Raw genomic sequence first — 13,485 nt, forward strand, 5'->3', positions numbered from 1 at the left:
TTTAATAGGGTTTTACACAAAATACGGCCCCGTATAGACTCAGACCCAGTGAGTAACATATTGGACTCATCTGATATGGCTGTAGCTCTTTCAAAACTGTTTGTTTTGGATCATCCTCAGTTGTTGTTGGAATTCAAGAACAAAGTTTGTTTAGTTTAAGGAAGAAGAGTGTTTTGATCTCAATGTTATTGGTAAACTTGATTTTTGCACTAATTTACTGACTACAAGATTTAGTGACCGCAATAAATGTGCACATTAGAGTGGGCATTGGATCTTATCTCTCAACACACTACAGTGGTGATCCCTCATTTACAAATCACACATTTTCTTTGTAAGATGCCAGCATTTAGCTCGTTTGTTCATTCATTTTATGATGCAAATGGGATGGATGTTTTCATCAAAATGAACAAGTGTCATCCATGAATCCTACATTTCAAGAATCAGTGGTTATAGAGCGTGTGTAGATACAACAGTAATTGTCAACCGAAGTAACTTTGATATAATGAATGCTGAATGCACAAATTTTCAGTTGTTTTTGTTTCTTGGAAATAGATATTCACAAGGCTTTAAATTCCAAGATTTTCAAACGCAATCTGTGAAACTGTGTGAAAGTATTCCTTGTGTAACAATTAAACATTTTTTTACCAAATTGAACCCGACTTCTTCAGGACATTATATGCAAAGGTGCTTTCATTGTTTTTAAATGTAAATGTAGCATTTATAAGAATTCTGAGCAAAGGAAAATTTTAAAGGGGATACTAAAAGCTGTTCACAACTACCCTTCCGTAATGGATTGAAAAGCTTCCCCTCCCACTCACAATTTCCCCTCTCCCCTCCCCTCCCCACTTACAAAACTCCCCACTGCCCCTCTATCAACCACAATAACTCCCCAGTGCCTTCTTCCCATAACAAAAGTTCCCCTCTGTCCTCTCCTGAATACTTGATTTTATCCTTCCCTCAAAAGTGTGCTTAACATTCAAATATAAGAGAGGTTTTCGCCACCCATTGCAGTTACATCATCTAGCAAATTTCTTTTTAAAAAATTGTTCATTTTCTTATCTTTTCCCAGTCATCCAGTCCAAGAAACAAGAACGAACCCAAACCACTCACTTTGACGTCACCTCACACTGGTGCTGAGCTGACCTTACAGATTTCAGAAACTCCTCGTGAGCCTAGCAAAGACAAGGTGAAGGAAGGAACAACAGCTAATAGATCAGATGCTTCCACCGATGACAAAACTCCAGCAGATAAGAAACAGCTACCAAACAGTTCAACAACAAGACCACTAACAATTAGCCAGCTGCTTGCCACAACGATCAGAAAACCTCGGAGCAAACCAGATGACAGAAGTCAGGACACTTCCCTGGACAGAAACCAAGGGGAGCTGTCTGGCAATGACATGACTGAGAGCCTTGAGATGGGAACACAGTGGGCACAACCTGCACTGATGGACACAGTGGAAAGTGATGAGGAGAAACCAGATAAGACAACTCAGGAGACAAGCAAACCACCTAAACTCAACTGGTCATTTAACGCATCAACACCGAGGGAAGAAATGTTTGAAACAAAAACACCACGAGAGCATGTTGAACTGGACATGCTGTCAAGCTCAAAGTTGGAGAGGACAGTAGGGAAACCTAAAGGGGAAGACTATGATGAGATGGACATTGCACGCTCCGTCAAGACAGGAGAGAATCCACAACCACTCATCAGGGTGATTAGAGAAGAGTTAGTCAGACTGCAAAGGAAGGGAGCACCAGATACAGATGTATAACAACACAAGTGTCCTTTAAATGTTTAGTGTTTTCAACTTTCCAAATATCAATGTTACTATTTATGGAAATCTACATTATTACTATTTATGGAGATCTAGATTAGATTTTTAAATTCATTTCCAGAAGATATTGGTCATATCAACAACCCTTTCAATCACTTTCAGAGTGCTATTTTTGATACTGATAATGCAATTTATGACGTAAATGGCAAAAAGTTTATGTAATTTAAGAAAATATATGTAAATATGTAATACTTTACAGATTTGAATTTGAAATTAAAATGATAATTTATGTTTTAATGTGAATGGAATATTTGATATGGAAATCGAGCCTCTGTAACCAAAATTAAGTAATTTGGAAAGTAACTCACCAAGGAAAGTCTAAACTACACGTCAATATTTAAGATGGAGTAGATTCAAGGCCTTGCCATGGAAGGACCAATAGGGATAAAGTGAAAACAGCAATTTAGAAATTACAGCAAAGTCAGTAAATTCAAATTCATCTGTTAGTTCAATTACTAACAGTATTGCTTTTTGAGGTTAATGTTGAAGAAGATGTGTTATATGACATCATTTTGCATCTAATTAGCATGTGTAATGATCAATCCATTCTTTGAAGTCACATTCTGATATGTTGACAATTCATTGTGGGTGCTACCAGGGGCAGGATACCCTGTCAAAATACATGGAATGACATGCCCTGTGCTAGAAGACACCATCTCTTTGCTGCTGTCTGAGAAACATGACTGTCAATCACATCAGTCTTCTAGACCTCTCAAAACCTACGCAAATTTTACATGCTGAACATGCTCCGTTGTGTAAGTAAAATATAAGTTGTTGCCGTCTTACACTGTGATAGCAATAACAGAGCCACTCAATGAGAATAGAAGAAATGGTCACTGTCACAGACAACAGAAACGTACCAAAAGAAACAACTGTTTTAGTTACATCCTTACCACATTAGATACGAAATGTATACATTTAGATGTTTCCCAGACTTCCATTACATATCTCTTATGCAAATTACAAGGGTTTAGAATGGGAAAATACTCTATGTACAATTTTGTAAAAAATGTATAGTATTTATAATTTTTCAGCCTGTGGCTAAAACTTAACAGTATTCAAATTCTACAAAATTTTATTTCTCTGTCAGAATGTTAAAACTTGATTTTCTCAAATGTCTTGTGTTTTCAGTGTTTTTACTTTCAACGTCCAAAATGTGCCTAAACTTTCTACTTTTTCCATTTTTTCAAAAACTTTGTTTGAATTTTCCGCAAGTAACAATGCTTTTCTTCTGCAGCTGTCCAAACTGTTCAGAAGAGACTGTCAAATTTAGACTTATCTGTGAAATCTCCTCACTGTAACCAACCAGACAGACAGGTGATTTCTCTACAATGGCATGTAGAATGACAAAATTTCTCTTTCAAAATTCTGAAATGACTAAAACTATTGAAAACAAGACTGGTATCTGGAAAGAGATTTTTATTTTTACAAATTTCAAAGCCACTTTTCAAATTCAAATTCAAATTCACTTTTCAAATTCAAATTCGCTTTTCAAATTCAAATTTCAAATTCACTTTTTCATGTCTCTATGCTAGCTGTCCCATCTTGTTTTATGAATACATGTGAGGTTACACACACTATCTCAACTCAAAACACCAAACTTTTCCATGAAAGGTTACGGTAGTTTTGTTACTTATCACAAATTGCAGTGTTTTTTTTCGCAGAACCATCAAATCTTCAGTTGACACAATGAGTGTTTCTCTGTAAATTCAAATTGAGCTGTTTGGTTTTATGCCACAGTTGGCACAGTGCATCATCTGAACAGAGTGCTAAGTCAACATAATTTTCAAATTGAAGTAAGTTTTTATACATTAAGTCTTCCCCAGTTTTGCTTTGAATAAAAAAGCTAGTGAATCTGAAAATGAATCGTAATGTGTTTCTCATATCTGACTGTTTAAAGGTGGCATGCACCTGGATAATGAAAGACTTAAAAATTTTGCTCAAACTTTCTTCAATGAAACTTTTAAGCAGTCCTCTTACCAAATGAAGAATAAAGATCAGGGTCACAATGCAAAGTTTGGTACTAGTGAAACAAGTAACCTTACATTTACAGATATTTGGAATTCAAAATGTCAGCCATCCTTCTTCTAACTCTATGATTGTGGAAAAACTAAGACGTTGTCTGAGCTCCAAGAGCTTTAAGGTAGTATGCGCCTCGAAAGTGAAAGACTTAAACTTTTGCTCAAACTTGAATGAAACTTTCAACCATTCTCTTACTAAATCAACAGTAAAAATCAGGGGGTCACCATGCAAAGTTTGGAACTAGCGAAACAAATTACCCAACTTTTTGCAATATTTGAAATTCAAAATGGCCGCCATTCCTGCGTTAACTCTATGGGAGAAAAATAAATTTTGTTTTTAAAAACTAAGCCAGTGAAAGTTTGTCTTTCTCCAAGAGCTTTAAAATAAGCCACCACAAGTGGTAGATGAGAAAAGAGTTGTAGAAATTTGAGAGTCTGAATATCTGTCCCTGAGGCGCGTTCTACCTTAAAATAAGCTCCCATGAGTGGTAGATCAGAGAAGCATCGTAAAAATTTGATAGCTCGAATATCTGTCCCCAAGGTGTATTCCATTGCAACTCAAGACATACAAAGCCATTTAAAAATAATTCTGTAAGTGAAGTCTTTTCAACCTGGATGCATAATTACATGTTAGGATAGTTGCATAGTCAAGACTGAAAAGAGAAATACGTTTTAAGGAAGATTGTTGCATAGTTTCCAGTTCCTTCAAAAATCAAGTCTTATAGCTCTGATTGCGATTTCAAGTTTGTTACTAAATACCAGTATAGCTGCGCGCGACATCGGACAAATTTTATTTTTGCATGCGGATGTTGCTGCAGCTTGTAGCTAGTCTGAGCCATGGATTAGTGTGACCTTCAGTATCCCTTGTAACACTAGCAGGTGATACTTTTGTCGTTCTTGCGGAAAATTCGGACAAATATTTATTTTTGCATATTAGTGAAAGAAATGACGTCTTTTGCGATCAGAGCTATTGCAAGCAATAGAAACATGAAACTAATAGTTGGTCATCATCAGATTGCGATGAACAACCTATTACTAGCTGGTGTTCAGTGGCATCGTATCTACACGACCAGCTCTTGAGGAAGGCGGCTGGTTACAGGAACAAGCTGTACTGGATAAACTAATATCACCACAAACCTATATTCCGAAGATTTTTTCTGTTCTTCAAACATTTTCTTTTTCAAATTTAATCATACACGAAGATTCCTTCTGTGGTGACTTTTTAAAAATATTATTAATATGTAATAAAAACCCTTCAGAGTCAGACTTGAATTTATTTTAATCATTACAATATCCAATGGAAATTTACCGACACAATTCACTCTCTGCTTTTTGCCTTATTGATACAGGATGCGGAGCTAATCAATATCGCCATTAAATGATTAATGTCATAATGTTATTTCCTTTGCTTTATTTCTCAAAATCAATGCATATCCATAAATGGATTTTCATGCATAGTAATATAGACTACATCATAAAAAGTACCAAAATAGAAAAAGAACAAATATAGAAAATAGTATAGGAATAGAATAAGATAAAAAATGAGAACTATTAAAAGGAAGCGGTAATTGTTTAAACCAATTCAGTGTACAGAAAGGTTGCAGAATATACTAACATATATACAAACATTTAGAGAGGTACATGTAGTTGAAAATTGTGCGATTCTTGTTTTATTCTTGTACATATAAAACATTTGTAATGTAATAAATCAAAATTAATCCTAAACAAAACGATGCAGCTGACACCACAGCCTGCAATCCATGGTCGTTTTCACAATTTTGAAAGATAGGAGAGTACATTGATCACTACTGTACAATATCGTATTTGGCTATGAGGAATATTCCGAGTGTCTGTAACAGCGAATGCTTCATGGTGAGCCTATCAACAGCAACCCCCGGGCAGCAAACAATATTTGTTGGAGTTGGCATGCTATGAAAACAAATGCCTTTTGAAATCGAAAAAAGGCAAAAACATATAGCTATTGAGCTCTGATTTGTCTTGACAACAAAATGCTCAAACGTGGACAAGTGAAATACACAAAATATACATATTGGGGTAAATATGCAGTCTGTCAAGCGTCACCCGTGAATACCATCACATTTATTTCTCGTTTATGAGGATTTGATTTTGCCAAAGCTTGGGTTTATAAGGGACACGATTGGAATTAATTTGGGATAATTGGATGGTGAAATTTGGTCTGTTTAAAGGAAGGCGGTCGTCGGAACTCTGCTCAATGGTTGCCAGGGACCCCTACGACCGATGTAAACACTTTATCTAAGGTACGTTGGCGATTGATGAAAGTTAAACATGTTTGTTAACACTGGATATCGTCAAATTTAACTTGATGCATCTAGATATCATGCATGAAATAAATTGTTTCTAAATCAGAAAGTCGCACACGCGCAGTTCCGACGACCGCCTCCTTTTAAACGTCGTAACAAGAGCTAATCTTCAAGTTGTTGAAAAGCAGTCCTGCGTTTACCAGTCATTTGAATCATTAATCATAACTCTCCGTTCATCCAGTCAACTCCTGAACATTATTACTATCTATCGTCCACCAAAATCATCGAAGAATACCGCAACTAGAAATCAATTTATCTCCGATTTTCAACTCTGCTTGAAAGCGCCGTAACTCTACCAGGTCATCTTGTTATCGCCGGCGATTTTAACTTTCACTTTGAGGACATCACTTCGCCGACTCTATGAAACTCTTCAATCTTCAATCTACTCAGTCGATGGGATTGCAGCAGCATGTGCATGGTTCAACACACATCAAAGGACACACTCTCGACTTACTTATCACAAGATCAGCTGACCAGTTTTTACATTCTATCAGAATCGACAATTCTCTCATCTCCGATCACAGCCTTGTCCATTTCAGCATGAAAGTACAGCGTCCACCGAACTCCAAAGTTACTGCTTCTCGCCGGAACTATCGGAAGATGAATATCAATGATTTTCAAGTCAAGCTGGCAGCCAAACTCTCTGATTACCCGTGCGACTCCAATCCTGAAATATTGTCAAAATTTTTCCACGCGACTGCTACGGACGTGTTAGATGATGTTGTTCCTGTTACTACCAAAGTTATAATCAATATTAGTCCGTGCACCTTGGTACACCGAAGAACTCCTACTGCAACAGGAAAAATCTACGACGTCTAGAAATGAAATGGCGAAATACACAGCTTGAGATAGATCGACAACTTTTCATCTCCGTGCGATCTGAATACTTTCGTCGCTGTGATGACGTGAAATCTAGGTACCATCGACGTCGTATCCAAGAGGCGGACACTAGAAAACTATTTTGGCGAACTTTCCAACGCGAATGCAAGTAACACCAATGCATTGCCAAACACAACTACCTCTCACGGACTTGCCATCCGAATTTCTCACCTACTTCGAATCCAAGGTAGCGAAGCTCCGAAACAGACTTTTAGTTAAACAGGTCGACTACCATGATACCCTACCACCCCATGTATTCACTGACTTCCACCCGGTTACAGCCGATCAGGTACAAACAGTCATAAAACGATCTTCCATGAAGTCTTGTGACCTTGATGTCTTACCATCGGACATTATCAAGAAATCTGTCAACACCCTCACACCTTTCTTAGTTGACTTTTTTAATTGCTCGCTCCGGACAGGCATTTTCCCAACTCACTTCAAATCCGCCATTATTCGGCCACTCCTGAAAAACCGGACCTAGACAAAACATGCTGAAGAGCTACAGACCGGTGTCACATCTTACATTTCTTTCAAAAGTTCTTGAAAGAAACAGCTCTATTGCGGGTCCATAATGACATCATGCGTGCCCTAACGATAAAATAGACGTCATTCTTATCATGTTGGATTTGTCGGCTGCGTTCGATACGATCGATCATGACATTCTATTACACAGACTGCAATCAAGATTTGGCATAACTGGCACCGTTCTGTCCTGGTTCCGATCATATCTGTTAGATCGCAATCAGTGTGTCAAAGTCGGCAATGTAACATCGTCCAGTTCGACAATGAAGTATGGTGTGCCACAGGGATCGGTACTCGGGCCAATCCTTTTCACACTATATACATCACCCTTGGAGGATATCATCGAAGGCCATGGTCTCGATTGTATGATGTACGCAGACGACACCCAAGTCTATGTTATTTGTAGGCAACCGGATGACGTACTCGCCTCTCTTCAGGAATGTATCGACGATGTACGTAGCTGGATGAAGTCAAATTTACTCATTCTGAACGATGACAAAACTGAGTTGTCCATTTCTCGTCACGCTTTAAATCTGATACGACGGGACTATCTAGCCTATGTCATCCCTTCAAACTCTGTACGTAATCTCGGCACGATTTTAAATAGGAATGGTGCTATGTCTGATCATATAAACCACGTTTGTAGAAATGGCTACTACTCATTATATAGAATTGGCAAGATCCGTAACCTTCTCGATCAGGACACTACCGAGACATTGATCCACGCATTTATAACATCTCAGTTAGATTATTGTAATAGTCTCTTGTATAGAATAACAAAGATCAGCTTCACCGTTTGCAATCTCTTAAAAATGCCGCAGCACGTTTAGTCAGCCGTTCTCGCAAAGTTGATCATATTACACCTGTACTAGTTGATTTACATTGGTTGCCTGTTGAAGCACGTATTAAGTTCAAGATTATGTTAATTACTTTTAAATTGATCGGTGGCTTTGCACCAGTGTATTTGACATAACTAATAGAGCAGTATGTTCCTACCAGAGATCTCCGTTCTGCAGACAAGTTACGTCTGATTCCATCTCGCGGAAAATTCAGTAAAGCATACGGCCAGAGAGCCTTTTCAGTGTGCGCGCCATCGTTGTGGAATATGTTGCCTGTAGATATTCATATTGCAAGAAATGTTGAGTCTTTAAACGCGGTTTGAAAACCTATCTTTTTAATCAGTATTATCAGTGATTTGTTTATGCTTTGTGGTACATTTTCTTCACCGCAGGTCTGCTCGTGTGGTGCGTTTTATCCCTGACACTTGTATTTTGTAAAATCGCTTATTCTTTTATGTGTTCTGTACAGCGCACTGTGACGTATGTGTAGTGCGTTTTTCAAGAATCTTTAATAATAATTAAATAATAATTTAAACTCACGGTTGTACTCATATAAGCTGTGTAGACTGGTTTGACACTGGACATTTTGACATGATTTTGACAGTAGAACAAGAAACTCTCTCTCTTACAAATAGAACAATATTATCACAATGGAAATCAGATCAGAAATTGCAGCTATAAGAGCTTTAAAGGGCCAGATCTAGAAGCTGTCACTTTCGATGATTGTTTACGTTATTTTGATTTTTTATGTCGTCAACAGTTTTTTTCTTCTACTCCCCAAACCATGTTGAGATACACAGCCTGTATTGAGCTTGTCAACTCAGCCTGCACATGTGCAGACTTTATTGTTATTGTTGACAAATGAATTCTGGTCCGGACTAGAATTCACATGTAAACAATACGTTTACACGTATAGACGCGGTGATGACAAGCTAACTGGTATGTTTCAACATGCTTTGATGGGTAGAAAAAGAACTAGCTATTGACCTAAAAACAAAAACAGGGAATAAAAATTTACAGTTACTGGCCTGTAGTACGGCTGTCGGTCAAAAAAATGCATGCGACAAATGACATAATATCATACATCTGTAAAAATGCATATTCAATATTAACCTTGTCTATGCAACAAAAAACTGAAGGAGAGTGTCTGCCGAACGAAGAACATGCCCGGATCTTCTTTCTTGATGTTGAGAAATGGCTTAAAGTTTCCACTTAGGATAGTTTGAGAGTAAAAATTTGATATTTTTTTTCATTTTCGAGGCACGTACTAAAGGAGTGTCCGGTAGAACGTCAAGTTCTATGGTATTCCTGTCACTGCGGTGTACTTTCATATTTTTAATGGGCAGTAAATTCCTTAGGAGGGATCATGTACGTGTGCCCTCAATAAGAACAGGGACATATACAACACCACCAAACGATGAGCATCGATCGCCGTTTCAGCCACACGCAGAACTTATCAAAAGAGTGGAAGACATGACGAGTCTGTTCGTCAACACCATCCTGGTGAGTACACATTTCCAAAATATTTTGGTGAAGATTCTTTCATCGACGGGAGGTCAATAGCGGGAACAGCCTCCTCTTCTAGTTCTCTCAATCGGGCCATCATTTCATCCACTTTTTCAGGCATTTCTGCGCTGAGATCAATGCGTTCGGTCGGGTCGTCTGCAAAAGACAAAGAATACGATTGGAACTAAATTGGGATAATTGGATTGGTAGAATTTCTCAAGAATTTTAGAAATTTCTCTAATTTTACACCATATTTGCTTACCATCTTTAAAATTTTATACACAATTTACGATGCTGTTAAAATCTTATGAGTAAGAATCAGTGCATGATGGTATCTAATGCAATATTGTTCAAAACATATGAACAATATTCATATTTGAATGCAAATATGAGAGTTTGTCTGTAGTTTCTTCATTACTGAAACACTAGTAATAATGTCAGTTTGTCATTTTTCCTCGACCAAAATGAAGCTTTTCGATTGATTTACAGTTAAGTCAGTCAGGGTCTTTTAAAATGTGCCCTGACTCAATTTTATGTTTATGAAGCCTTAAATTCATGAAAAAGTCAGGGGCATTTCAAAAGTGCCCTGACTCAAATTCGTCAATTAGAGAAATTTTAAGCATTTCGTCTCGTTTCTTCAGTACATTTACACAAAAATGAACTAATTTTCATAAAAATGAATCCTATGAAAAAGGTATGCAATAATCGTTGTGTCTTCGTTGTTTTTCCGATGAGAACAATATTTCAAATTTTACACTATTTTATCATTTTGTAACATTTCAGCTGTAAAAAATTTGATTTCGTTACATTTTCCTAATAATTACTCTCATCCAATTTTCCCAAATTAGTTCCAATCGTGTTAAAATTAAGTATGACGACTTTTCACTATGTTTATCATTCCCGTTCAAAACTCTGTAGATTTGCTGTATCATATTCTACTCACATGGCATGTTGTCCTCATATGACTTTTGGTGTATATTCGAACTAGTATTTATATCTCAGTGTCATCATATACTCTATACTTTAAAGGGATACAGTCGTCGGAACTGCGCTCAAAGGTCGTATGGGGCCCATGCAACCAATGAAAACACTGTATCCAAGGTACGATGACGATTGATGAAAGTTAAAACATGTCTATCATAATCTACATCGTACAATTTAATTGTTGTAGCTATGATGATGAGGTGCATCTAGATATATAGTCTGGCAGAGACCCTGCGATTCGCGTTCTTCCCTGTTGGAACACGCGCGCGCCCTTCAGAGACGCGACGCGAATCCCAGGGTCTGGACGTTCTTGCAAGCGACCGGTCGGATTTCTGCCTGATCCGGGTACTTTATAGAACTCCACACATCCGTCAATCTATAGATTAAAAATGACATCCGTCAGCCAAATAGATTAAAAATGAAAAATAAAAATATACCGCGTATATAAGTCTATCAGCTACTAGTATATATTCCCTCCGCCCAGTTAGATAGGTTTTCTTTTGACATCACTACCCTTATGAATATTCATACCCTTGCAAGAACCGACAGTCGCTGTGTCTGGCAGCGCGTGCTCACAGCTGCACAGCCTTCGAATGCAGGCCCATCGCGGCGCGCACAAAACAAGGCACAGCGACTGTGGAGAGTCTACTAGATATCGTGCAAAAAACAAGAAATTCGCGCAGGCGCAGTTCCGACGTCCCGTCTATGTTCGCGCGATTTTCTTGTTTAGAAACATTGCCTCTTCCAAGAAATTGGCGACGAATGTCGTGAAAATCTGAAGCAAGTTTCCCGTTATCATGAAAGCGTATTGGTCTATTCACTATACCTCATCACTACCAAAGGTAGAACTGATGTGTTAAGTTGCTTTCATTTCCTTTATATGTTGTTTCATAAAAGAATTTTTTTTCTCCGTCAGTGTGGCATGTACCCATAACCACAAGCGAATGAGTCCATATTACTATTTTGTGGTTTTTCTTGTACATGTCATCACCACAGCTATGTAGTCAGGTAGATTTGTAGTCAGGTATCACAGCTGATGGCACATTAACACAAAATATCACCTCCTGTTAAGTTCTGATCTTGAAAGAAATATATGGCATATTGTTGACCTAGTGTTTAATTGGGCAGGTCAGATTACTCGCTTCTAAAGACACAATAAGATAAGATCCCAAGGGACGTCTTCAGCCATTTCAGAATAGGACACTTTGAGACATTAAAGAGCTTTCTGGAAAATAAGCAACGGTAAAGAATTGCAAAGATGATTGAACTACCCACCACGTATGTTGAACAGCATTGTATAGTGTCCCGTAATACGTCTGTTTGTGTAATCACGGGTACATCCATTCTCAGGAGGAGGTATCCAGTCATCTTGAACCGGAAAAAAACGTAATTTCTGTCAGCTATTCCACATTTCATATGAGTCTTTTCTTGATGAAGTTCAAAGGGATACTCAGAATATGATTATTTCCACTGACCCTTACTTTCAGAATATTCTGCCGGAAATTTACTTGTTTTTGCAATGTTCTGTTTCATCCGTTGTAAATCCAATGGTAGACAACAAACATGGTCCAATGACATCAGGGTCTTGCAGTTCATGTTCACATGAGGTGACGTGAATTGTACTGAAGTAATTATTTTGAATTCATGAAACATTCACAATTTATTGCATGGTTTATGTTATGCTTACTTGGACTGCCAGCGTGTCCATGTATAAGTTTGTAATCGCCTACCCTGCAAAGTAAAGCAGATAATTCCGTAATCAGCAGCGAATAGCAGTACTTGCACTTAAGAATAATTTTCTCACGTCCTTTGTATGCTCCCATTATAAGGACAACCATTGTGGGATGGGTTTGTCTCCCTGGGAGGGGGTACTCCCATAGAAAAGTGTAGGGTATGTGTCGCCCGAGTGGGCCAGTTTTTCATGAAAAAATCCCTAAACACGGGTCGATTTTTCATCCGAAAAAAACCAAAGCATGGGTCGATAACAACTGTTCTAAGCAAATATCCCATGCTTTAGGAAATCTTTACATGCAACAGAATAAAGTCGAAAATTCCCCTAATTTGTCCCTGAAAATGGCCATATTTTTGAATATACATGGGTAGATCTTTTCAACTTTGGTGGCAAACCCCCGAATAAAAATATCAGGAGTAGCCCTCCCGGGGCTTGCTCTAACATGCTCTGTCGTCGCAAAGGCGAGGCATACTTTTGCATTTAACGAGTGAGTCTTTGTTAAATATTGTAGTCTAGGTTGTACTGACTTCATTATCTGACAAACAACAGCGCTTGCTCAAGAACTACAATCAAATAACAAAACTGTGTTAACAATTAAGAAATAGTCCATGTGTCCTCAAACTAGTTAACATAATAATTGAAAGATGTAATCACTTTTCCATAGTATGAATTCAAACACTGCATGCAACAAACTATTTTAAAGTTTCAAAATAACTGTATGAAGCATCAAAATTAAAATCAGAAATTGTGTAAATACTGATATTTGTGATATTGATGGAGGGTAACACGCAGGGGGGGGGGGGTAACTCCAACGTATACA

At 37.8% G+C, this 13,485-nt stretch overlaps 2 protein-coding genes across 3 annotated transcripts in view; one reads left to right on the forward strand and one right to left on the reverse strand.

Moving 5' to 3' along the window:
• Positions 1-3,699, forward strand: part of LOC139129949 (muscle M-line assembly protein unc-89-like) — a 32,966-nt gene extending 29,267 nt beyond the window's left edge. For both annotated transcript variants that reach the window (XM_070695654.1, XM_070695662.1), the window contains one exon: positions 1,070-3,699. In XM_070695654.1, the coding sequence (XP_070551755.1) occupies positions 1,070-1,774 (705 nt within the window). In that variant the 3' untranslated portion in view covers positions 1,775-3,699. The remainder of the gene's footprint in view (positions 1-1,069) is intronic.
• A 5,229-nt stretch (positions 3,700-8,928) lies between these two features.
• Positions 8,929-13,485, reverse strand: part of LOC139130052 (arylsulfatase B-like) — a 36,632-nt gene continuing 32,075 nt past the window's right edge. The window contains exons 13-15 of the mRNA XM_070695772.1: positions 12,621-12,664; positions 12,209-12,301; positions 8,929-10,105 (exon numbers count right to left, since the gene is read on the reverse strand). Coding sequence (XP_070551873.1) covers positions 9,933-10,105; positions 12,209-12,301; positions 12,621-12,664 — 310 coding nt within the window. The 3' untranslated portion in view covers positions 8,929-9,932. The remainder of the gene's footprint in view (positions 10,106-12,208; positions 12,302-12,620; positions 12,665-13,485) is intronic.

The sequence above is a fragment of the Ptychodera flava genome, chromosome 1, assembly GCF_041260155.1.
Source record: "Ptychodera flava strain L36383 chromosome 1, AS_Pfla_20210202, whole genome shotgun sequence".
NCBI classification, from domain to species: domain Eukaryota; kingdom Metazoa; phylum Hemichordata; class Enteropneusta; family Ptychoderidae; genus Ptychodera; species Ptychodera flava.